Here is a 27,788-nt window from a genome sequence, read left to right on the forward strand (position 1 = left end):
TGCTTTCATAGAATCTGGCTGTTGCCCTTCATCCATAGTTCTCAGTATATCATGTAAGGAAAGAGCAAGCTGAATTTCACACGAGAGATACTTTCTAAAAACATGCTGATTCGTGGACATAAACTTCTCAGTCTCAAGAAAGTTTATTGTATTCGAACTGAGAATATTTCCAAGGAATCTGCAGCAAACAGAAGTTAGGGATATTGGTTTGTAATTTTGAGGGTCCGTTTTTTTTACCATTTTTATCTACTGGAGTCACCGGTGCTTTTTTCCCAGTCGCTTGGGACTTTGTGTCGGATGAAAAATTCACGATAAATGCAAGAAAGTGTCCAGTGCCGCAGAATTGGGATTCCACTCGGACGTGATGATTTATTTGCTTTCATGTCTTTCAGTTGTTTCTCTACGACAGGGATGCTTGTTAGTATGTCGTCCATACGGCAGTCTGCCCCATGGTCAAATGATGGTCTGTTTGTACGATTCTTCTGCGTGAACGGTTTCTTGAGCGTGAAATTTGAAACTTCAGCTTTCGTTTTGCTATCTTTAACTGCCACAACAGACGGTTCAACGAGGGACTGAATGGAAGTCTTAGACCTGCTTAGCGAATTTACACGTGACCAGAATTTTTATGTTCTCTGCCAGATCTTTTGCTTAGGTGTGAGGGTGGTAGTAGTTGTATGCTTCGTGCATAGATCTTTTCACAGACGCGCGAATGTCTAGTAACCTTTCCTTATCGTCATTTGTGCGATCTCTTTTGAACCGAGAGTGTAACAACGCTTTCCGAATTTCGTTATTAAACTATGGTGGGTCTCTTCCATCCTTTAGCCACTTACTATGCACATAACTCTCTAGACAACGATTTACAGTCTCAATAAATTTCGTCCATAATTACTCTAGGACCACGTTACTGGAACTAAGCGACTTCAATTCACTGTCTAAGTGAGATGATAACAACTGTTTATCTGCTCTGTCTATCAGACACACTGTCCTGGCCTTCTCGACTCATTTATTAACTTTCGTAACCACAGTTGCTGTGACATGATACCGCTTCCATACTGAGACTGTCGATAAGGTCCGGCCTACTTGTAGCTAGAACAACTAAGACATTTCCATTGCGTGTGGGCTGCCGAGCTAACTGCTTATGACAGTTTTCAGAAAACGTTTTCAAAACTATTTCGCATGACTGCGTGTGTGTGTACCCATCGCAATGAATCCATAGACATCCCAGTCTATACCCGGTAGGTTAAAGTCGCCTCCAGCTTGTACTGCACGATTTGGGTATTTCCGCGCTACTGACCGTAGCCTGTTTTTGAATGATTCTGGAACTGTAACAGCGGCATCGGGTGGCCGGTAAAAACATTTATTACTAGGCTGTTACCTAAATTTCTCGGCAAATGTGGGGGTGGCTTTGGGAACATTCTTACATTCACGTAGTTGAATGATGGCACCATGTTACACTTTACGCAAACAATAAAAATGTAGCTTTCATAACAGATCTGGTTCAACTTCAATTATGCTAGTCAAAATAACAAAAATATGGGCATGCAAGTAATCCAATAAATCCATTAGAATAACGCAGTGTAAAGTTTTGTATGCACTTTTGTAGATGGCATCAAGGCCGTATACTCTATTTTTTAAACCTCATTTCTTGGTTCTCCATCTTGAAGAGTATTAATCATGGACATTTCTTGCTAGATATTACTGCTGATATCCAGTAAAATATTCTCCACCGTTCTGACTCCATTCTTGTTTCCAGTTTTTAATTTTCCATGTTAGACTAACATTATTGGTGGCTGATAAATAGATTCTGTGAATATTTTCTAATTTTAGTTTATGACTCTTTGGATACGTTTTATTTAATCATTTAGGAATGTAATTGCAGTTTACAGAAAAAAATATCGCAACACCGAACAGCAATTAATGCAGAGTAATGACATTTCGGGAATATATTTGTCTGGGTAACATTGCAAGATCACAAGTTAATGTAAATGCGAGATAAGCCATTGCAGGTGTGAAATGGTGGTACTTTAATAACCGATGTAACTAAAGGAATGTTGAATGCAAACGTGTGTGCATTGTGGTGTACAGATGCCACATACCATTCTGTGAATGGGATTTCCTGCCTGTTACACGTGGTCGGTCAATACAGGAACGGTTAATGCTGTTTGTAGATGACGCTGGAGTTCTCTTCCGACAATGTCCCGCATGTGCTCGATTGCAGACAGATTTGGCGGCAACATGTCGGCACTCTTGTAGAGCGTGTTGGGTTACAACGGCGCAATGTGGACGAGCGTTGTCGTGTTGGAAAATACCCACCTGGACTGCTACTCCTGAATGGCAGTACAACAGGTCGAATCATCAGATTGGCGTACAAACTTGCAGTCAAGGTGCGAGGGATAGCCAGTAGAGCGCTCCGATTGTCATACAAAGTGGCACCCCAGACCATAACTCTATGTGTAGGTCCCGTGTGTGTATCACACAGACAGGTCCTCAGTTCACCTCCTGCTAACCAACACACGGCCATCACTGGCACCGGGGCGGTACAGGCTTTCATCACAAAACACAACAGACCTCCACCCTGCCCTCCAATGAAGTTTCAAATGGTGAAGGTTCGGGGTCAGTGGAATACACGCTGCAGGGCGCCTGTCTCGAAGCTGTTCTTGGAGTAACCGATTTGAAACAATTAGTTTCGTCACTGCGTCACCAAGTGTTGTTCAAAACGCTGCCGACGCTCCAGAGACACACACCGAACAACACGGTGTTCCCTCTCGGCAGAGACACGTGGTCGTCTGCAGCCAGGTCTTGTAGCGACCGTGTCTTCTCGTGACCACCGCTGCCAGCAACCATGTACAGTGGCTGCAGTCCTGCCAAGCCTTTCTGCACTATCGCGGAAGGAACATCGAGATTCTGGTAGCCCTATCACACCACCTCGTTCGAAGTCAGTGAGGTCTTGACAATGGCGTTTTCATCGCCTTAAAGGCATTCGTGACCGACATGAACACTCAATATGAAAGGTAACTAACGCTCACTACCTTTACATTGTGTATGTGAAGCAAATTTGATTTATATCCACATTTCGGCACTACTACGCCACTCTTATGCAACTGGCACGAATCTGAATAGACATCTTTCAGATGTAACAGCACACCTGCCAATTATCGTTTATGTCGCAAAATTCCTCCATGGTGTTGAGACTTTTTTTCTTCAATGAATAAAAATACGTATGCACATTCCATATACTAATGAAATACGCTAACCCTTCAGGTATCAAAGTAATTATATTCGAAGAGAGACATTAGATACAATAGGTCACATACGTTTAAAGACACAGAATCAGCAGTATCAAAAACGTCAATTTTAGACTCTTGCCCGCTGTTGGATAATTTTCTGCCCATGGAGCGCACATTCAGCAGCTTTAACCGTTCAAGTTTCTATTGTGGCTGACCCGAAGCACTCACCTGTCTGCGATGAAGCCGAAGATGAGCGCGCCAAGCAGCTTCCCGAAAGAGACGACCATCTGAGCCGTGGAGCGAAGCGCAGTCCTCTCACACACCAGGTCCCACTGCAACAGACACAACTGTGACAGACCTACAGAGCGGCAGCAGTATTAAGTGGCAGGATAAGCCCGCTAAATTTTTATTTACCAACTAGTGTCGAGGGGCGTGAAAGGAAAGTAGTGGTTGGGAAGGGAGCGAGACAGGGTTGTAGCCTATCCCCGATGTTATTCAATCTGTATACTGAGCAATCAATAAAGGAAACAAAAGAAAAATTCGGAGTAGGTATTAAAATCCATGGAGAAGAAATAAAAACTTGGAGGTTCGCCGATGACATTGTAATTCTGTCAGAGACAGCAAAGGACTTGGAAGAGCAGTTGAACGGAATGGACAGTGTCTTGAAAGGAGGGTATAAGATGAACATCAACAAAAGCAAAACGAGGAAAATGGAATGTAGTCGAATTAAGTCGAGTGATGCTGAGGGAATTAGATTAGGAAATGAGACACTTAAAGTAGTCAAGGAATTTTGCTATTTGGGAAGCAAAATAACTGATGATGGTCGAAGTAGAGAGAATATAAAATGTAGACCGGCAATGGAAAGGAAAGCGTTTCTGAAGAAGAGAAATTTGTTAACATCGAGTATAGATTTAAGTGTCAGGAAGTCGTTTCTGAAAGTATTTGTATGGAGTGTAGCCATGTATGGAAGTGAAACATGGACAATAACCAGTTTGGACAAGAAGAGAACAGAAGCTTTCGAAATGTGGTGCTACAGAAGAATGCTGAAGATTACATGGGTAGATCACATAACTAATGAGGAGGTATTGAATAGAATCGTGGAGAAGAGGAGTTTGTGGCACAACTTGACTAGAAGAAGGGACCGGTTGGTAGGACATGTTTTGAGGCATCAAGGGATCACAAATTTAGCATTGGAGGGCAGCGTGGAGGGTAAAAATCGTGGAGTTAGACCAAGAGATGAATACACTGAGCAGATTCAGAAGGATGTAGGTTGCAGTAGGTACTGGGAGATGAAGAAACTTGCACAGGATAGGGTAGCATGGAGAGCTGCATCAAACCAGTCTCAGGACTGAAGACGACCACCACAACAACAACAACAACAACAACAACAACAACAACTAGTATTATTATTATTATTATTATTATTATTAAGTGCGATGGTTGTAACGCTTTTGTTCAGAATTTGAAACAGATGCACATGTTCGGTGGAAACGATGATTGCATTACGTTCCCTAAAAATATATAAAGATGCGTGGCTGACAGTGAAAAAACCATTTTTATGTAAAACCTAGCTGAGAAAGACGGCATTGACCGGGTATTTATTTATTCCAGTCTTCTATTCGTCCTGCCTCTCCCTCTCTATCCAGCCCTTCTTTCTTTATACACGTCTCTTCCCTCCTCTTTACATTCCTCCCACCTATTCCTGTCCACCACCTCCACCCCACCCCCCACTCTCTGTGCATCTCCCCTATGTCCATCTGCTCCTCCCCTGTCTTTGTCAGAGTCTCTCTCCCCCCCCCTCTACCCCCCCACCTCCCGTGTGTCCCGAATTTAGGTCTAGACAATATGGTCACATTTATATGTCCCAGGTTAGCCTTTGAGTCTGACATATTTACAGTACATAAATTGTTGGTGTTAGGATAATGTGTACATAGTTCCGCGTAATCAGCGCGTACACAACTTTCCCACTAGAGCGCGCCCCGCTAAGCACAACAGCGCAGGCGCAGCGCTTGTCCGTCTCCGCACTACGAGATGGCGCTGCCTTAGAGACGGACCAAATTCTGCTTCCGCCGATCCGCGTATTAATATGTAACGCAGCCGATCAGATTGCTGCTAACGTAGAACTTTTTCTCCTCGCGGATCACACTCGCGCAGTGATACCTGAACTCGAGAGGTACTATAACGAGTGTACAGACCTCCGATTAGTCAGTCTGCATCAGTCTGTACCAGTATGCATCGGTCTGCATCAGTCTGTACCAGTCTATAGTCAAGTTTCAGTCTGCGCCTAATAAGATTACCGTATTCCTGTACATAGCCATGAAGAGAAATGTATAGACACTTTGTCAAGTATCAAAGATATGTGAGAATAAGATTAACGTACCAAGACCAAAGGAACTTCAGATTGTCAATTGTAAACAGCATCCAGAATCAAGTTACGTAATGTCTATCCTTTTCATTATTTTAATAAATGTGTGTGAAAATTAATCAAATTCTGTTTAACGTTGGTCACCGTCAATCTGCTACTCTAAGCGTGCAAGTGGCATTTCTATCGTGTGACCTAACGGCAGAAGATAAACACGCCACGATAAGACCACGAGACATATTGCTGACACTCGCCTACTTCGATAGTGCGACAAGTCAAATAATCTGATGGTGTGTGTACCGAAGGTGTTACAGTACGCACACCACAGACAATTTGTCCCATATGGAAGATGTCGCGACTACCGTTGGTGCGAGATGGAGAAGACTGGTGTGTGCGTACCTCTGAGGTGATGGTGTGGAGGTCCTCGTAGTCGTAGCTGACGCAGGGGACTCTCGGAGGCCGCGGCTGCGACTGCACCTCTTGGAGCGCGTCCATGAAGCCCAGGTCAGCCAGTGCACTGTAGTTGTAGTTGTAGTACGAACAGGACTCCGCTTCTCTGCAGAATAGCTAGGTTTCAACTGACAGAGCAAAAAACCGCGGCAATAGACACAAACAATGAGAGAAACTAAGAATAATACTGTATAATTAATGAAAGATAAAATAACTTATAAATATAATTAACTTTTACCGAAATCAAAGTGCAGTTTTAAATAACTGTAGGACGTGAAAGGGGCGCACTAACTGAGATATGAGTGAGACAGGGTTGCAGCCCACCCCACATGTGTCACAGTATCTGCGCAAAGAGCAGCTGATAAAGATATCCAAGGTGCAAGTTGAAAAGATAATTAAAATTCGAGGAGAAGAAATAAAGTTTGCAACGTTGGAGGATAACAGTGTAATTCCACCAGACATAGCAAAGGACTAGGAAGACCAGTTGCCCGAATTGTATAGTATCTTTAAAAAGAGGTCATAAAATGAAAATAAAAGTAAAACAAGAGTAATGGAGACTACTTGAATGACATCAGATGATGTAGAGAATTAGATAAGAAAATGAGACTCTAAATGTAGTAGGCGAGTTTTGCTATTTGGGTAGCAAGACAATAGATGACGCTAGAAAGAAAGACGATATTATATGCAAATTGTCAACAGTATGAAATGCTTTTTTTGAGAAAGAGAACTACGGTAGCACATAGTAAAAAGTCAAGGAAAGTATTCGACTGGTTACATTGTTGTATGGCAGTGAATTGTGGAAGATAAATATTACAAGCAAGAAGGAAATAGAAGCTTTCAAAAATGTGATGCTACAGCAGAATTGTAAAGTTATATGAGTAAGTGGCTTAGACAATGAAGATGTTCTAAATCTTCCAGCGAAGACACAAGCTTTATGGCATAACTTCATTAAACTAGGAATTAAGATGACAGAGAAAATAAAATAAAGTGAGGTATTTTGGTAATACAGGGAAGTGTGGAAGTATATGAAGGTGGTTGCAATATTTATGTAGATATGAAAAGACAATAGAGTAGCGTGGAGAACTGCATCAAATCTCTCTTCGGTATGATATCTATAACAACAAGAACATAATTATACTTATTTACAAGGCCAGTAACAATACAGTATTGGAAAATGATGTAACGCACAGTTCAACTCTGTCCCTTCTTTTTTTAAACTGCATACTACTCATAGCGAAAGTGTCATCTTGTAAATTTTCGTACGGTGATGCCGGCCATAGAATGACACGGCAAAATCTATGAAGAAATTCAAGTAAAACTTTTTAAGGAGCTGAAATACTGTACAAACATTACATCTGATGCCATTTTGATCCTACCCCAATAAGACAGTTTGTACGTTAATGCAAACAGGGAGACAAATAGAAAGTCACAAATTTCTACGAATGAGAAGTGCGTAAGGCAGAACGACAGGCCCATAAATCTGGTCTGAACTTTGTCATACAGACCACAGATGGAGGCGGTGGCTCGAACTGGAAGCCGTGATAGTGTTTTGGTTAACCTGCCAGGTACGCCGTGGGGTCATCATGCAGACGCCTTTAGGACCTCGGCTCAGCGCGATACAATACTGGGGTCACTGCTGAGTACTTTACGACAGCACCTGTATTACTGAAGTCTGTATCTAAGAGGTGCTAAGAGTATCCTTACAGGAGCACTTGGGGCTACACAATGAGCATGGCTTCTAGTTCTGGACCTCTTAGATAGCTGAGGAGTATGAGAAGAACAAGAACAACTCTGATTTGTCCATACACTAGTATCTCAAATTCAGGTCCCCACTACGGTAGGCATGCAAAGCACTAGAGAACTTTGACGTAAGAGGGGAACGAACGATCTGAAACACTCGCAAATCTAGATATCAGCCTGACTGAATCAACGTGTAAGACTTGAAACTGCAGGCGTTGAAATGAGTGAGGACAAGAGTGGGAAGAAGCAGGAAGGTGCGTGGGACGTACAAGATGACCCTCTTTGTGGCTTAACAGGTGAAACCCACGGAACGCAAGATGTATGAACGGGGCAGACAGAGACGGCACGATTTCTCACGCGCATTGTTGGAATGGCTAAAAGAAAATTGGCACAATAGTAAAGAATTAGAATATGTACATTTTTATTCTAATAAATTATATATTTTATACATTGTCAATTATATGTAACCTTTTGTGGTCCTTCGAGACCGCAGTGCATGCCTGACCGAGGTAACACGCACTGCACCGACTACAGCTGTTGTGAAACACATGAGGTGGATTTGCAGATGCGAATATAGACAACCCTCAGCCGTGTAATGGAATGAAGACATTGAGAATTTGTGCCGGCCCGGGACTCGAAGCCCGATCTACCGCTTGTAGCGAGGAGTCGCCTTAGCACTTTGGCTATCCAGAGCGATTGATAGCCCGACCCAAACTTCCGCATATCGTCGTCCACGTGGGTACAACCTACACTCATACATTTGTTTTCTACATTCCTGTGAAGTCGAGTCGTTTTAACTGAAAGTAAAAACATAATAAATGTACGGTGCAGGTTCTAGACACCATCCACGAGAACATGCCGAATTTTTGGCCTGACTGTGAAGTGTGCTCCTACAGCCAGAGTGGTTAAGGCGACCGCTCGCGACAATTGGGAAATCCAAGTTAGAGGCCCGTTCCGGCACAGAGTTTCAATGTCGTCATTTCATTATACAGTTGAGTCTTGCCCATATTCGCAACTACGATTACCTTTCATGTATTTTGTGGTGCCATCGGAGTATGTAAGAAATAAAAATGTGAGACCTGAGTTTCTCCTGTCGCATACAACTTTCAAATAACTTCCCGGAATTCAAATGGTTCAAATGGCTCTGAGCACTATGGGACTTAACTTCTGAGGTCATCAGTCCCCTAGAACTTAGAACTACTTAAACCTAACTAACCTAAGGACATCACTCACATCCATGCCCGAGGCAGGATTCGAACCTGCGACCGTAGCGGTCACGCGGTTCCAAACTGAAGCGCTTAGAACCGCACGGCCACACCGGCCTGCCAACTTCCCGGAATTCAGCCAGGTAACGCTTTCAGCGACCGCCGATATTTCTGCGGGAGAACACCCCGCCATTTTCAAGGCAAACTGCAACGGACAGGCGGCGTACGTGCAAATTTAAAACCTCTGTTCTCGGACTGAAGCAGGAGAGATAACACACACACTGAGCACTAGTGCCACCAAAGATGACCAAAGTCAGAGCTATCGATAGTGAGACTATGAATTCGCAGGTGAGGTAGCATTGACTCTGTCCCTCTGTTTTTTGACAGGGGAGAGAGCCTGATTCCAAGCAGAGTTTAAACAGAAACCTCCATCCCTGTTAACGAGGTTGCTCGATAAGTTAATCTCAACTGCCTCCCTAATGACACTGTCCCAATAGCTGGACGCGCATGCCAATATCTCTGTGTTATTATATAACATGGGGGTGACCAGTATCCAAGCAATGTTAGGGAATAGCAGATCTATGTGGCTGCAGTAATGGTGTGTGCCGTTTATGCTCAGTACATTGGTCCTGCAGGGTCCTGATAGTTTGACCAATATATGCCATGCCGCAGCTACACGGAATACGATATACACCCGCCTTACGCAGTCCAAGATCATACTTGACGAAACTCAAAAGTGCTCTAATTTTGGATGGAGTTTGGAAAACACATTTCACATCGTATTTCCGTAAAATACGACCGATTTTGTTGGACGTGTTTCCTACGTAAGGCAAAAAGGAAGTAGACTTAGGTGTTGACTCAGAATTATCATCAATCACCCGATGTACAGTTGGTCGATAGCGCAACGCACGTTCAATCTGTCTATCACTATACCATTTTGACGAAATGTAACTTCGAGATGGGACAGCTCAGCTGGCAAAGTCTCGGCGTCAGAAACGACATGTGCCCTGTGTACCAAGGTACGAAGTACCCCTTCACGCTGAGCCGGATGGTGACAACTATTAGCCTGTCAGTACAAGTCGGTGTGAGTACGTTTCCTGTAGACTGCGTGTCCCAACGATCCATCATCCTTCCTCCTAACCAACACGTCGAGAAAGGGAAGGCAACCATCCTCTTCCACCTCCATCGTAAAACGAATGTTCGGGTGAATCGAGTTCAGATGTTCTAGAAAGACATTCCAATTCTCCCTACCATGAGGCCAAACAACGAAGGTATCGTCAACGTATGTAAAGAAACAGGCGGGTTTCAAAGGCGCCGACTCCAATACACGTTCTTCAAAGTCTTCCATAAAGAAATATGCGATCACAGGAGACAACGGAATCCATCGCAACTCCATCTGTCTGCTCGTAATACTGGTCATTAAATAAAAAGTAAGTGGATGTCAACACATGCCGAAAGAGATTAGTTAATTCAGCACCAAACCTGGCCTCAATTAACCGCAACGCCTGAGCGCTATGGTTTGGGGAAGGCTTTCGTGGGATTCCATAGGTTATCTCGTCATTGAAGTTACAATGCATCAACGCAATTATGCGTCCGTCCTTGGGGACCATGTTCATCCGTACAAGCAGTGTGTTTTTCTTCGGCACGATGCCATCTACCAGCAGGACAATGCAACGTGTCGCAGCGACCGCCGGGCTCAGTTTACCGTACTCCCCTCGCGAGCAAATTCTGGATTTAAACGGAATCTAGAATCTGTGGGACCACCTCGACCCTGTTGTTCGCTCCACGGAGCCTCAGCCGAGAAACCGGTGCAGCTGGCCGCTACACTGGTGTCCGATGGCTCCACTTCCCTGTGGGTACCTTCCACAACCTGATACACTTGCTTCTTATACGTCTCGCAGCGGTCCGCGCTGAAAAAGGCAATTATTCAGGCTTTTGACGGGAGGTCAAACATGGTTAGAAGTGTGTACCAATTACGAAAGTTATAGCTATCATTGTGTATACCTAATCTTCTAAGAGCACTGTAATGATAACCGCAAACACAGTCTCTAATGACTCCTAGTTAAGTGGAAAGAGGACCTAAAAGCCCTATCCTTCCCAAGTGAAAAAAATTACACTGAAGTGCCAAACGCATGCGTATGGAAACAGACAGATATTTAATCGGGCAGAAAACGGCGTTGCTGTTGGAAACGCCTATACAAGACAACAAGTGTCTGGTGCAGTTAGATCGGTTACTGCTGCTACAATGGCAGGTCATCAAGATTTAAGTGAGTTTGAACGTAACAAGTGAACGTGGTGATATAGTTGGCGCATCTGCGATGGGACACAGTACCTCAGAGATAGCGATGAAGTGCGGATATTCCCGTGCGACCCTTTCACGAGTGTGCCGTGAATATCAGGAATTCGGTAAAACATCAAATCTCCGACATCGCTGCGGCCGGAAGAAGATCCTGCAACACCGGGATCAACGACGACTGAAGAGAATCGTTCAACGTGACGGAAGTGCAACTCTTCCGCAGATTCCTACAGATTTCAGTTCTGAGCCATGAACAAGTGTCAGCGTGCGAACCATTCAACGAATCGTCATCGAGATCCTGTTTCGGAGCCGAAGACGACTCGTTAACCCTTGATGACTGCACGACACAAAGCTTTGCGCCTCACCTGGGCCCGTCAACACAGACATTGGACTGTTGATGACTGGAAACATGTTGCCTGGTCGGACGAGTCTCGTTTCAAATTGCATCGAGCGGATGGACGTGTACGGCTATGGAAGTAACCACATGAATCCATGGACCCCGCATGTCAGCAGGGGACTCTTCAAGCTAGAGGCGGCTCTGTAATGGTGTGGGGACTGTGCAGTTGGAGTCATATGGGATCTCTCATACGTCTAGATACGACTCTGACAGGTGACACCAACGTAAACATACTGTATGATCACCGGCATCCATCCACGTCCATTGCGCATTCCGACGGACTTGGGCATTTCCACCAGGACAATGCGACACCCCACACGTCCAGAATCGCTACACAGTGGCTCCAGGAGCACTCTTCTGTGTTTAATACTGCCGCTGGCCACCAAACTCTCCAGACATGAACATTGTTAAAAATATATGGGATGCCTTCCAACGTACTGTTCAGGAGAGATCTCCACACCCTCGTATTCTTACAGATTTGTGGACAGACCCGCACGATTCATGGTGTCACTTCCCTCCAGCACTACTTCAGAGACTGGTACGTATCACTTCACGATTCTGCAATCGTTTTGTTAGATTTATTTCATAAACAAAAGTGAACAGGACAAGCGTTGTGAGATGGTTAAAAGGTTCTCACGTAAGACAAAGGAAAATGGTTCAAATGGCTCTGAGCACTATGGGACTTAACATCTACGGTCATCAGTCCCCTAGAACTTGGAACTACTTAAACCTAACTAACCTAAGGACATCACACACATCCATGCCCGAGGCAGGATTCGAACCTGCGACCGTAGCCGTCACGCGGTTCCAGACTGAAGTGCCTAGAATCGCTCGGCCACACCGGCCGGCGTTCTCACGTAAGAAAATGGATTCCGGGACAACCGGAGTTTACTATCGAGCTGCGGCAGAAAAACTTTCCTCAAGACATGGGTAGCAGTCTTGGTACATTCCTACGCACCACTCGCCGAATTTTGAAGTATGTTTTCCTGGCGCAGATGCCACTGTGCAAAGGTACCTAAGGTCCCAAGTGCACACCTAAGATAAGTACCTATTCAGTACGGGTCTCAATAACGATACCGCCTCTTCGTATCCCTGAAACGTGAGAAAATTCGTGCCATCTCAACAGAATTTCTGTCCATCCAGTCCTGCATATTGCCTACCATACTAGAGACTTCTTATCCTAAAGCGGTTTCAATTTACCCATAAACCGAGGCGACAAAACTCTTGGAATACTCTGATGAGCCGACAAGTTGTGACCACTGTCCGGCCGCGGCGTTTGATGCTGCCTGGCGGCATTGCGGGCACGTGACGCGCACACAGAAGTACACTATGTGATCAAAAGCATCCGGACACCTGGCTGAAAATGACTTACAAGTTCGTGGCACCCTCGATCGGTAATGCTGGTATTCAGTATGGTGTTGGCCCACCCTTAGCCAGGATGACAGCTTCCACTCTCGCAGGCATACGTTCAGTCAGCTGCTGGAAGGTTTCTTTGGGAATGGCAGCCCATTCTTCACGGAACGCTGCACTGAGGAGAGGTATCGGTCGGTGAGGCCTGGCACGCAATCGGCGCTCCAAAACATCCCAAAGGTGCTCTATAGAATTCATGTCAGGACTCTGTACAGGCTCGGCCATTACAACGAAGTTATTCTCGCGTAACCCCTCCGCCACAGGCTATGCATTATGAACAGGTGCTCGATCGTGTTGAAAGATGCAATCGCCATCCCCGAATTGCTCTTCAACGGTGGGAAGCAAGAAGATGCTTAAAACATCGATGTAGGCCTGTGCTGTTACAGAGCTGCGCAAAACAAGGGGTGCAACCCTCTCTATGAAAAACACGACCACAACCTAACATCACCGCCTCCGAATTGTACTGTTGGCACTATACACACTGGCAGATGACGTTCACCGGGCATTCGCCATACCCACACCGTGCCATCGGATCGCCACATTGTGTACCCCGATTCGTCACTCTACACAACGTTTTTCCACTGTTCAATCGTCCAATGTTTACGCTCCTTACACCAAGAAAGGTATCGTTTGGCATTTATCGGCGTGATGTGTGGCTTATGACCAGCCGCTCGACCATGAAATCCAACTTTTCTCACCTCCCACCTAACTGTCATATACGAGGTGCATTCAAGTTCTAAGGCCTCCGATTTTTTTTTCTCCGGACTGGAAAGAGATAGAAACATGCGCATTGTTTTAAAAGGAGGCCACGTTCATTGTCAATACGTCCCAGAGATGGCAGCACCGTACGGCAGATGTAATTTTACCGCCAGCGGCGAGAATGAGAACTGTTTTAAATACTTAAAATGGCGACGTTTTCCTTACTTGAACAGCGTGCAATCATTCGTTTTCTGAATTTGCTTAGTGTGAAACCAATTCAAATTCATCGACAGTTGAAGGAGAGATGTGGTGATGGAGTTATGGATGTGTCGAAAGTGCGTTCGTGGGTGCGACAGTTTAATGAAGGCAGAACATCATGTGATGACCAACCGAAACAACCTCGGGCTCGCACAAGCCGGTCTGACGACATGATCGAGAAAGTGGAGAGAATTGTTTTGGGGGATCGCCGAATGACTGTTGAACAGATTGCCTCCAGAGTTGGCATTTCTGTGGGTTCTGTGCACACAATCCTGCATGACGACCTGAAAATGCGAAAAGTGTCATCCAGGTGGGTGCCACGAATCCTGACTGTCGACCACATGGCTGCCAGTGTGGCATGTTGCCAAGCAATGTTGACGCGCAACGACAGCACGAATGGGACTTTCGTCAGTTGTGACAATGGATGAGACGTGGATGCCATTTTTCAATCCAGAAACAAAGCGCCAGTCAGCTCAATGGAAGCACATAGATTCACTGCCACCAAAAAAATTTCGGGTAACCGCCAGTGCTGAAAAAATGGTGGTGTCCATGTTGCGTTCCAAAGGGCACTACGGTAACAGGTGCATCCTACAAAAATGTTTTGAAGAACAAATTCCTTCCTGCACTGCAACAAAAACGTCCGGGAAGGGCTGCGCGTGTGCTGTTTCACCAAGACAACGCACCCGCACATCGAGCTAACGTTACGCAACAGTTTCTTCGTGATAACACCTTTGAAGTGATTCCTCATGCTCCCTTACTCACCTGACCTGGCTCCTAGTGACTTTTGGCTTTTTCCAACAATGAAAGACACTCTCCGTGGCCGCACATTCACCAGCTGTGCTGCTATTGCCTCAGCGATTTTCCAGTGGTCAAAACAGACTCCTAAAGAAGCCTTCGCCGCTGCCATGGAATCATGGCGTCAGCGTTGTGAAAAATGTGTAGGTCTACAGGGCGATTACGTCGAGAAGTAACGCCAGTTTCTTCGATTTCGGGTGAGTAGTTAATTAGAAAAAAAATCGGAGGACCTAGTACTTGAATGCACCTCGTACTTGCAGTGGATCCTGATGCAGTTTGGAATTCCTGTGTGATTATCTGGATAGATGTCTGCCTATTACACATTACGACCCTCTTCAACTGTCGGCGGTCTCTGTCAGTCAACAGACGAGGTCGGCCTGTACGCTTTTGTGCTGTACGTGTCCCTCCACGTTTCCACTTCACTTCACTATCAGATCGGAACAGTGGACCTGGGCATCTACAAGAGTGTTGGGAATCTCGAGTACAGACGCATGACACAAGTGACACGCAATCACCGTGCGTTTAGATGGAATGTACTGAGTCCTGTGGATTTTCGACTACTTTAACATTTGCAGCCGTTCATGGGCGACAAGTTCCCAAACAATGATGGTATTTTTTTTAGGGACGACAACGCCTCATGTCAGCGGGCGATTTGTTTGGAGAAGGTTCTGGACAATTCAAGCGACTGGTTTGGCCACCCAGATCGCCCGACATGAATAAATCTGACAATTTTGGTACGTAATCGGGAGGTCAGTTCGTGAACGAAAATCAGCGCTGCCAACACTTTCGCAGTTGTGGACGGCTATAGAGACAGCATGGCTCAATATTTGTGCAGGAAACTTCCGACGACTTGCTGAGTCCATGCCACGTTGAGCTGCTGCACTACGGAGGGCAAAAGCAGGCCCGACACGATACTGAGAGGTATTCCGCGATTTTTGTTACCTCAGTGTTAATAACGCTCGGGGTCGGGCACTAAATTTATGAGAATCTCGTCGTTTCTCGCACGCACCAGAGTGGGAAAACGCTGAGAGAATTTGCGTTTCGCGGAACATCAGTGCAAGCTCTGAAAAACAAAAGAGCACCATAGGACGTAGTGGGCATCGGGAATCTACCTATGCTGTAAGTAGCGGCGTGAGACTAACAATAGATCAGAGTCTGGTTGGAGTCCAGGCTGCGAACACACTTAACAGCAAAACTCTTAGCACCTGAAGAAGACGACCGGTTTCGTCGTCGAAATGTGAAATGGAAACAAGAACTTAGCAGAAGACCCGGAAGCTCACTATTAACCTAATAATTTGTTTATGCGTATTTGTACACGATGTCAGATATTAGTTTTGTTCTACCCGATGATTTTCCGCCAGTTACTACGAACTGTGACATTTCAGACAAGAAATCACTAGTCCAGTTGCACAGCTGAAACGATACTCAATAGGCACGCAATTTCATTAGAAGTCGCTTGTGACGAATGATGTCAAAACCCTTCTGTAAATCGAAAAACATGGAATCAGTTTGACATCCCCTGTCGATAGCACTCATTACTCCGTGAGAGCAAGGAGGCAGTTAAATTTCACAAGAACACTGATTTCTGAATCCGTGTTGGCTGTATGTCAATAAATCGTTTTCTTCGCGGTAACCCGTAATGCTGGAACACAGTACACGTTCCAAAACTCTGCTGTAAATCGACGTTAGCGATATTGGTCTGTCATTCAACGGATTACTCCTATTTCCTCTATTGCATTTTTGTGTGACTTGTGCAACTTCCCATTCTTTAGGTACGGATCTTTCGACGAACGAGCGGTTGTATACGATCGGTAAGTATGCACCTATTTTATCAGCATACTCTGAAAGGAAGTTGGCTGGTATACAATCTGGAGAGGAGATGTTGCCTTTCTTAAGATATTAAAGCTGCTTCGCTGAAACCAGGCCGGCCGCTGTGGCCGAGCGGTCCTGGGCGCTTCAGTCCGGAACCGCGCGCCTGCTACGGTCGCAGGTTCGAATCCTGCCTCGGGCATGGATGAGGTTGATGTCGTTAGATTAGTTAGTTTTAAGTAGTTCTAAGTCTAGGGGACTGCTGACCTCAGATGTTAAGTCCCATAGTGCTCAGAGCCATTTTAACCATTTTTGAGCTGCACCGAGGATATCTATCTTTAAGTTATTCATGTTGGCAGTTGTTTTAGATTCGAACTGAGGAATAACTTCGTGTTCTTTGGTGAAGGCATTTCGGATGCGAGTGTTGCTATTGCCAGTGACATGAGATGTTAATTTCATATTTCAGAGTCCATACTCTTAAGCAACTCGCACTTAACTGGATCCTTCTGCGTCTCAGATGCGGAGCTCATTGGGTTATTTCTACTGTATATCAGAAAATGAGAGTTAGTCACATCAGAAACTCTGATTTTGTTCTCCTTTCAGTCTTCCCAATGACGTCAGTCAAAATCACACGTAATTAGCTTCAGATTTTCGTTTTTTTTGTAGAATCGACTTCCCTTTATAAAACCTTCTACAATTTCTGGACCCATATCTAATGATATATAACCAGGTATTTCAAAATCTTGTTTTCGATGTGATGGTGCCTCCACTACGCGTAGTGGCCAAATTACGAGTAGAATGATATGTAGAACATAAATATGTTAGTTAATTGTGGTGACGTGTTGGTAGCGCTCACACGTTTCAGAGCTCAAACCTGTTACTAATGCAGATTAGGTTAAATCTTGTGGGCAGTAAAATTTATGCCACTTCATAAATAAACTATTTTTTCTAAAATTGTCTCCGGTTCCTACTAAAGCTGTTAAGTTAGTGAGTGCGATGGTGACTCTTCATTTGATCTGTTTGGCGAGTTCAGAATCTCAGCCACAGAACGGTTCTAGCTGTTGTGGACTATTACAAGGCGACGCTCTGGTCACGGAAGAGTGACTCAGTTTCTGGGGGATAGCTGGCGCCTCTTCATCCTCTGACGTCAGCTCTACAAGAGCCCTCTCTCTACGTGACGGGCCGTCGGTTTTAGTCTGGCTTCCTTTTGACAGTCCCGATATCATTCCACCAGCCTTTCGTCTGCCAACCACGAGATACGAGGTCAAGAAGAACAAATATATCTCTCTCTCTCTCTCTCTCTCTCTCTCTCTCTCTCTCTCTCTCTCTCTCACACACACACACACACACACACACACACACACACACACACACACACACACACAGAGAGAGAGAGAGAGAGAGAGAGAGAGATATGGATGATGCAGGTAGCAAATAAATTTTGTTCTTGTTATGTCGGTACATATCGCTCAGTGCGTCATGCTTCAACTTTATGTGCGTAGTAGTTTTGTTTATGTAACTTCTCGAAAGTAGTCTTCTCGCATGTACTTCGTTTAAATACATAAATTGGAATATCTAAATACGTTAATTTTTTTCTTATGGATTATTCGAAACGGAAGCACATCCGACGTTGGTGTTTATGACTATGCCACTAAATTTTCAATAGCTGAGAAATGGGGTGGCCGAGTTCTGTTTAAGGTTACAGATGCAGACAATGCTCCGAACACACGGATGAATGTCGAAGTGCACAATACGGTGCTGGACGTGGGACAGTTGTGTAAAACAGATGGCGCCGTAGGCAAATTAGATGAAACTGAAAGGTACTATTTACATGAGGAATTGAAGATGAGAATGTTTTGTGCAAGATGGGTGTTGTATTTATGGAAAGCTACCCGAAAACTAGTGCTTAAACAAATTTCTCAACCGCGTTGGATTAATTCATGAACTGACATCAAGGAGAGCCTACAGAAATGTGAAACGATTCGAATTGTGTGTTATTTGACAGAAGTCTATTTATGTTACGCTATGTATGTTAAGTGTACCAACAACAAAATACGTCTAGTTCTAGTGCACTCACTTTGATTATTGTGATTCTAGATTACTCTGCAAGCAGAAAAGCAGCTGCTTTGTGGAAAGCGACTCCTCTTACGCCACTCATCTGCTATTTTATATAATACTCTCTATCAGTTATTTACATAGCTTTAGACAGGGTCCTATCAGCGGTGTCTACATTATAAATTTAAAGCCTGTTTAATGTGGTCGTTTGTGTCAACTGGAGTTTACGAGTCTTAATATTCTGACAGTTATAGAAGGAATTGTTAATAAAGTACTAGCCCATTTCGGTTTTGAATATTTTGATATATCAATTTTCTACCTAATGTCTGCCGGTAAACTGTTAGTGATTTCTTGCACCAGAACATAAAACACCGTTCTGAACACTACACAAGAATGCGTGGGCTATTTGTAAGTTAAACTGGAGCTTTTAAGAAGAATGCAGCTGATTTTGTGCGACGATTTGTTGCTGTCAGTGAGACGTGGGCCTTGCGAAGCTAAAGGCGAAATGGAGTCTATAGATCAGAAAGATAATGATCAAAAGTTCTTACCGATTTCCTCGCAAAGGGTAACAGCAATTGGCGTATAGAACGCCTGAGGTCCGAACGAAATAACTACAAAATGAAGTGGTGAAAGGGTTCGAAGAGCATGTTCAGCAATAAAAACGTCTGTGATGATGCATAAGGCGTACAGTCGGCCTGCAGCGAGTGGGATAACTGTTCTTGTCAAGGGAATTATCGCAGCTTTAGCGACCAAATCCGAATAAAAATTATTTTGAAATACATAGGTACGTGTTTTCTCCCACTCAGGATGGTCATTTATCTCTAAAACTCTCCATTTCGGTACAGCCAACGTTTGAAGGTTGATGTCAACGGCTAGGAAGACTAGAGAATCAGTAAGTCCCTGGAAAAAATAACACACAGTTACGATCAGCAGACTCACAAGAGTCACAAATCAAGCAGTATTTCGCAAAAAATCTAAACTTTTGCACACGGTAACACATACAATATTTACAAAGTTATGTTGTCCAAAATATAAGTCGCTACGTTGCCGCTAGTTCTTTCCTTATTCGTCATCGAAATGCAAATGTGATGTTTTAAGGAAGTGATTAAAACAGAATGGAATGGAACAGCGTGTTGAAAAGATCGGAATGTTGTGATCACTGTGGCCTTGGATACCGGACAGCTGCAGTGCGGATACACCGAAAGTGTTTATACTGTTTCGAGCCACAGAATAGAACGCGTGTGTTTACATGTTAGTCCAGGATTTATTTCCATAGCTCAGTGAAATATCGGTTTTTGCAGCGTCAGTTTTCTTTACACGAGTGGTGTCTGCAAACCAACTATTCCTATTTCCGTCAGCACGACGAAATTTATCAGTACGTGAGTCTTACCTTTAACAAAGAGACAACAAGATTTCCTTATCTACGTCAGTGAATTCTTAAGGAGGAGGACGGGTAGACTGTTCAAGAAGGATGTTTGAAAAACTTATCTTCCGCAATTAACGTGTGCGAAATTAGTTCATTCCGACCACCTGTACCACGCGCGTAGTGAAAAAGTGTGAACTAATGTCTTGTAGAACATAACTGCACTCTACCATTTTGGATGGTTACAAAACTTATAGTGAATAAAGGTATATTCTTAATCCCGTACACTGGATTGGATATCCTGTACCTGATGCTTGGCCACTAAAAGCGAGACTGGGTACTTTTTTTTTTTTCGTCATCAGTCTACTGACTGGTTTGATGCGGCCCGCCACGAATTCCTTTCCTGTGCTAACCTCTTCATCTCAGAGTAGCACTTGCAACCTACGTCCTCAATTATTTGCTTGACGTATTCCAATCTCTGTCTTCCTCTACAGTTTTTGCCCTCTACAGCTCCCTCTAGTACCATGGAAGTCATTCCCTCATGTCTTAGCAGATGTCCTATCATCCTGTCCCTTCTCCTTATCAGTGTTTTCCACATATTCCTTTCCTCTCCGATTCTGCGTAGAACCTCCTCATTCCTTACCTTATCAGTCCACCTAATTTTCAACATTCGTCTATAGCACCACATCTCAAATGCTTCGATTCTCTTCTGTTCCAGTTTTCCCCACAGTCCATGTTTCACTACCATACAATGCTGTACTCCAGACGTACATCCTCAGAAATTTCTTCCTCAAATTAAGGCCGGTATTTGATATTTGTAGACTTCTCTTGGCCAGAAATGCATTTTTTGCCATAGCGAGTCTGCTTTTGATGTCCTCCTTGCTCCGTCCGTCATTGGTTATTGTACTGCCTAGGTAGCAGAATTCCTTAATTTCATTGACTTCGTGACCATCAATCCTGATGTTAAGTTTCTCGCTGTTCTCATTTCTACTACTTCTCATTACCTTCGTCTTTCTCCGATTTACTCTCAAACCATACTGTGTTCTCATTAGACTGTTCATTCCGTTCAGCAGATCATTTAATTCTTCTTCACTTTCACTCAGGATAGCAATGTCATCAGCGAATCGTATCATTGATATCCTTTCACCTTGTATTTTAATTCCACTCCTGAACCTTTCTGTTATTTCCATCATTGCTTCCTCGATGTACAGATTGAAGAGTAGGGGCGAAAGACTACAGCCTTGTCTTACACCCTTCTTAATACGAGCACTTCGTTCTTGATCGTCCACTCTTATTATTCCCTCTTGGTTGTTGTACATATTGTATATGACCCGTCTCTCCCTATAGCTTACCCCTACTTTTTTCAGAATCTCGAACAGCTTGCACCATTTTATATTGTCGAACGCTTTTTCCAGGTCGACAAATCCTATGAAAGTGTCTTGATTTTTCTTTAGCCTTGCTTCCATTATCAGCCGTAACGTCAGAATTGCCTCTCTCGTCCCTTTACTTTTCCTAAAGCCAAACTGATCTTCACCTAGCGCATTCTCAATTTTCTTTTACATTCTTCTGTATATTATTCTTGTAAGCAGCTTCGATGCATGAGATGTTAAGCTGATCGTGCGATAATTCTCGCACTTATCAGCTCTTGCCGTCTTCGGAATTGTGTGGATGATGCTTTTCCGAAAGTCAGATGGTATATCGCCAGACTCATATATTCAACACACCAACGTGAATAGTCGTTTTGTTGCCACTTCCCGCAATGATTTTAGAAATTCTGATGGAATGTTATCTATCCCTTCTGCCTTATTTGGCCGTAAGTCCTCCAAAACTCTTTTAAATTCCGATTCTAATACTGGATCCCCTATCTCTTCTGAATCGACTCCTGTTTCTTCTTCTATCACATCAGACAAATCTTCACCCTCATAGAGGCTTTCAATATATTCTTTCCACCTATCTGCTCTCTCCTCTGCATTTAACAGTGGAACTCCTGTTTCACTCTTAATGTTACCACCGTTGCTTTTAATGTCACCAAAGGTTGTTTTGACTTTCCTGTATGCTGAGTCTGTCCTTCCGACAATCATATCTTTTTCGATGTCTTCACATTTTTCCTGCAGCCATTTCGTCTTAGCTTCCCTGCACTTCCTATTTATTTCATTCCTCAGCGACATGTATTTCTGTATTCCTGATTTTCCCGGAACATGTTTGTACTTCCTCCTTTCATCAATCAACTGAAGTATTTCTTCTGTTACCCACGGTTTCTTCGCAGCTACCTTCTTTGTACCTATGTTTTCCTTCCCAACTTCTGTGATGGCCCTTTTTAGAGACGTCCATTCCTCTTCAACTGTACTGCCTACTGCGCTATTCCTTATTGCTGTATCTATAGCATTAGAGAACTTCAAACGTATCTCGTCATTCCTCAGTACTTCCGTATTCCACTTCTTTGCGTATTGATTCTTCCTGACTAATGTCTTGAACTTCAGCCTACTATTCATCACTAATATATTGTAATCTGAGTCTATGTCTGCTCCTGGGTACGCCTTACAATCCAGTATCTGACTTCGGAATCTCTGTCTGACCATGATGTAATCTAATTGAAATCTTCCCGTATCTCCCGGCCTTTTCCAAGTATACCTCCTCCTCTTGTGATTCTTGAACAGGGTATTCGCTATTACTAGCTGAAACTTGTTACAGAACTCAATTAGTCTTTCTCCTCTTTCATTCCTTCTCCCAAGCCCATATTCTCCTGTAACCTTTTCTTCTACTCCTTCCCCTACAACTACATTCCAGTCGCCCATGACTATTAGATTTTCGTCCCCCATTACATACTGCATTACCCTTTCAGTATCCTCATACACCTTCTCTATCTGTTCATCTTCAGCTTGCGACGTCGGCATGTATACCTGAACTATCGTTGTCGGTGTTGGTCTGCTGTCGATTCTGATTAGAACAACCCGGTCACTGAACTGTTCACAGTAACACACCCTCTGCCCTACCTTCCTATTCATAACGAATCCTACACCTGTTATACCATTTTCTGCTGCTGTTGATATTACCCGATACTAATCTGACCAGAAATCCTTGTGTTCCTTCCACTTCACTTCACTGATCCCTACTATATCTAGATTGAGCCTTTGCATTTCCCTTTTCAGATTTTCTAGTTTCTCTACCACGTTCAAGGTTCTGACATTCCACGCCCCGACTCGTAGAACGTTATCCTTTCGTTGATTATTCAATCTTTTTCTCATGGTAACCTCCCCCTTGGCAGTCCCCTCCCGGAGTTCCGAATGGGGGACTATTCCGGAATCTTTTGCCAATGGAGAGATCATCATGACACTTCGTCAGTTACAGGCCACATGTCCTGTGGATACACGTTACGCGTATTTAATGCAGTGGTTTCCATTGCCTTCTGCATCCTCATGTCGTTGATCATTGCTGATTCTTCCGCCTTTAGGGGCAATTTCCCACCCCTAGGACAAGAGAGTGCCCTGAACCTCTATCCGCTCCTCCGCCCTCTTTGACAAGGCCGTTGGCAGAATGAGGCTGACTTCTTATGCCGGAAGTCTTCGGCCGCCAATGCTGATTATTTATCAAAATTTATGCAGTGGCGGGATCGAACCCGGGATCGAAGACGTTTTGATTATGAATCAAAGACGCTACCCCTAGCCACTGGGTATAACGATGTATAAATTAACCATTACGCAGGATATGGGGTCGTTGTCACCTAGTTCGATTCTGCTGATTCAGTAAATATGTCAGCCTCTATGTATCTCTTACCACCTAATAAATATAAAACATGTTTCCCGGGAATGAAAAGAAGGAAACAAAATAACTTCCTTGTTAGTCCAACGATTCTTCTTTTTCCTCACACAAAATCACTTCGTGTACATTAATCGAAGTTTTAAAAAGCAAGTAGCAACATTTCGAGCCGGTCGCGACTAAAATGCGGTAGATTGTTTACACGGAACGAAAACCGACTGTGGAAGTAGAAATCTGGCAGACGGGGCCGCGTTTCCAGAATCAATAAGCGAGTGTTTACATGACCAACCAGAAGCGGAATGGGTACACGTAGCGATGGTGCGGGCAGCTTGCAATACCCACACAGCCCTAGTGTGTGTTAATGGAACACCGAACATCCATAACGGCGTACGACCCATTGTTTTACCTAGACCTGAATGTGACGGATGTGTGTTCTCCCAGGTATTTTGTTTAAGTGACACCCTTTAAATGTGTTTTTGTTTTCATTTGCTTTAGGGAGCAAAAAGCAACTGGCGTCATACGCGCCCAAGTCAAAACTATAGAACACGAACACAGAGAGGAGTTCGTGGTCAGTATTTTTGCCGACAGATTAGAGTAAAAACTCGTGCTTTCGACGACAGCCACCGTCGACGTCAACAGGAACAACTGCCTGTCTTTATTTATGCTGTCATGGTCTGATTAAGCGGCACTCGACCTATTATTGGTCAACCTACGTCATAGTGACGTCACGTTGCGCGAGGATTTGGGGCGTCATTGCGACTAGCAGCCCACGGATCGAAACGATTTTTAGTACCATTAGGCCAAGATGACATACAACGACTAACCAACGATCGATTGTTTGCTACATAAGACCATAGCAGAAGAAGTTACGGTATGGGACGTAACAGGACGGCGTAATTTGGCAGACGCTGCATCTGTTGATTACTCGCAATAACAAGTGCAAGTAGAGGAGAATAATATGTCTCATATACATCTCTGTTTTGGTCTGTTCATAGACGACTGCACTGTAGCTAGAGGATGTTACAATAAAATAGTGAACCTATAGTCCAAGGTGACCTTTCTATAGATGTGTATCTTTGAGCGTATGATTATATACAATGAATGTAAGCTGTAAAAAAAAAAAATAAAAAAAAATAAATAAAAAAAGTTCAAATGGCTCTGAGCACTATGGGACTTAACATCTATGGTCATCAGTCCCCTAGAACTTAGAACTACTTAAACCTAACTAACCTAAGGACATCACACAACACCGAGTCATCACGAGGCAGAGAAAATCCCTGACCCCGCCCGGAATCGAACCCGGGAACCCGGGCGCGGGAAGCGAGAACAATGTAAGCTGTATGATATGAACATAAGGATTCATTCCTTGGAGACCGTTGCTTAAGGTTCAATATTTTACATTTCCCTCTAGCATGATACGTCTTTAGGGTGTTTCTACACGAAGTTGAAAAAATAAATTTTGGATTTAAATACAGGCCAGAGTTCTTCGATATTTCTGGACTGTGCAATTTATGCTGGTAAGTTCCTACTATATTAATTGCACCGTGGCTTTAGCAACAGGTCTTCCGCTTCGGTCGATTTCAGGGTGCGTGACGTCAAGGGTTGCCTTGTCTGCTCTCCACTCTGTTTGCCAGGTCTCGCTGTGCCTTCCATAAATACCTGCGCTGCGGTGTCACGTAGACTTTCCGCCTAATGGTACTTTTCCATTAGGTGAAGGTTCGCCTTTTACTATACCACTCGTCTTTTTTTACATTCGTAAGCCCCAGCACCAACATAATGCTGACGCATTTATTGTAAGTACTACATTAAGCCTCACAGACAATATTATTTCGTATTTTACCAATGATTGCACACCCTAGGTCAGTGGTTATTCGGACTGCGTGTAAAGCAATTCCGAAGCATTAGGTCTCAGACGGAATAAGAGATTAGGAAGTTTTCCCGGCTGTGCAGAAATAATTTGTGTATATTTGACAATCATCAGCAGAATTGTACGAGGGTTGGAACTTTAATATTGGCAACTATTTATTTACAGCTCGTACAAAATAGATACGTGTTTCGAAGTTTTAGTGACCTTCAAAGTAGTCGCCAGCATTGTGTATAACCTGTTGCCAGCGATGTGGAAGTCGTAGGATAGATAATATTAGCAGTGCCATTTGTGTTGATAGTTCGAGCGGCGCGGTCTATTGCCCGACGAATTTGTAGCACTTCTGCAGCGAATGCCGTGAAGTGTGTAAGTAGGCTGTTTAGGTTTTTTTATTGGTAACGCCACCTCTGTATGAAAATCACTGGCTGTGCTGTGTGCAGTCTGTGGCTGCTTTGCATTGTTGTAATACTCGCCATTGCAGTGTTAGGCAGCTGGCTGTGAACAGCGCGTAGCGTTGGGCAGTTGGAGGTGAGCCGCCAGCAGTGGTGGATGTGGGGAGAGAGATGGCGGAGTTTTGAAATTTGTCATGAACTGCTATATTTATATATGATGATATCAAGGTAAATACATTGTTTGTTCTCTATTAATATCTTTCATTTGCTAACTATCCCTATCAGTAGTTAGTGCCTTCCATAGTTTGAATCTTTTATTTAGCTGGCAGTAGTGGCGCTCGCTGTATTGCAGTAGCTTGAGCAGCGAAGATTTTTGTGAGGTAAGTGATTTGTGAAAGGTATAGTTTAATGTTAGTCAGGGCCATTCTTTTGTAGGGAATTTTGAAAGTCAGATTGCGTTGCGCTAACAAAATATTGTGTGTCAGTTTAAGCACAGTCATGTATAATTGTTTAAAGGGGACGTTTCGTATGTCGACCCTTAGCCGAGGATACCTCACTGGAATCTTCTGATTTTTTTTTCTTGTAGTTTGTGTAATTAGTGTAGCTTTTGTTTATTGCTAGCGCGTAATTGTAGAGAAAATCTCCTTTGTAGTTGCAGTCTTTCATTGTTGTACAGTAAAACAGTTGTGGTATGCATGTAGATTTGCACCAAGTATTTCGCAGCTGCAATTAACTAGATATTATTTTCAGTGTTATGTTAATGTGTTCTCTTATTTCTGCTCTTCAAATTGTGCTTTTCTGTGTTATCGTGAAATATTGTGACAATAATGGCGTGTGAAAAACGTAATACTAGGCTCCAAAGTAAATTGAGAAATGACAGTGAAGACGAAAGCAGTGTGTTAGCGCCGCAGAGTAATGAATTAACTAATGTTCAAAGTAGTAATTTGGTAATTGTGCATAGGGAAATGGAGCGGGCGGCAAACAATGGTGTAGACAGTGAAACAATTAGAGAACAGGGAAGCATTATCGATCGATCGGTCGGCAACAGCTCGCCTCAGGAATCCGAAATGACAGGAAACAATCTCGCAAATACTGTAGATTCAGGTTTTGGATTCTCACCGTTTTCTCAAATAAGTCAAGACACATTTTCTGCTTGTCAAAATGTGAATGTTTCCGGTGCAAATTCACTGCCGAAAAGCACTGAGGAACATGTTCCAGACACCAGTGCATTGTTATTACAATTAATACAGCAAATGGGACAAACACAGCAAAAGCTTCAAAAGTTAGACACAATGGAACAAAATCTTCGAAAGTTAGATACAGTGGAACAAAATCTTAAAAAGTTAGACACAATGGAACAACATCAGAGACAAACACAGCAACAGTTAGACACAATGGAACAAAATCTTCAAAAGTTAGACACCACACTTGAACAAACACGTTAAGATTTAACTACTGAGTTACATAACATTGAATCGAAATGTCAAAAAGTCTGTGATGACGTAAAAACACAAATTTGTGAGCATTTTCAACCTATTTTTTCGCGGCATGAAAATGCATTACAGAATCACGAAGCAGCCATAAAAGAACTGCAAGCTATTGTTCATGAAAATCATGAGACCTTGTGGGCTAAAATTGACTCAGTTGCATCTACCGATTCGGTTACGCAACTTGCAATAACTCAGGAAAACTTAAAGGACACAGTAGATT

General features: G+C 43.6%; 1 protein-coding gene across 1 annotated transcript in view; it reads right to left on the reverse strand.

Annotated features, from left to right (window-relative positions):
• Nucleotides 1–27,788, reverse strand: part of LOC124712060 (organic cation transporter protein-like) — a 484,670-nt gene that overhangs the window by 64,071 nt on the left and 392,811 nt on the right. Inside the window, exons 3-4 of the mRNA XM_047242354.1 lie at nucleotides 5,989–6,145; nucleotides 3,456–3,559 (exon numbers count right to left, since the gene is read on the reverse strand). Of these exons, the coding sequence (XP_047098310.1) occupies nucleotides 3,456–3,559; nucleotides 5,989–6,145 (261 nt within the window). The remainder of the gene's footprint in view (nucleotides 1–3,455; nucleotides 3,560–5,988; nucleotides 6,146–27,788) is intronic.

The sequence above is a fragment of the Schistocerca piceifrons genome, chromosome 8 (assembly GCF_021461385.2).
Source record: "Schistocerca piceifrons isolate TAMUIC-IGC-003096 chromosome 8, iqSchPice1.1, whole genome shotgun sequence".
In the NCBI taxonomy this organism is placed as follows: Eukaryota; Metazoa; Arthropoda; class Insecta; order Orthoptera; family Acrididae; genus Schistocerca; species Schistocerca piceifrons.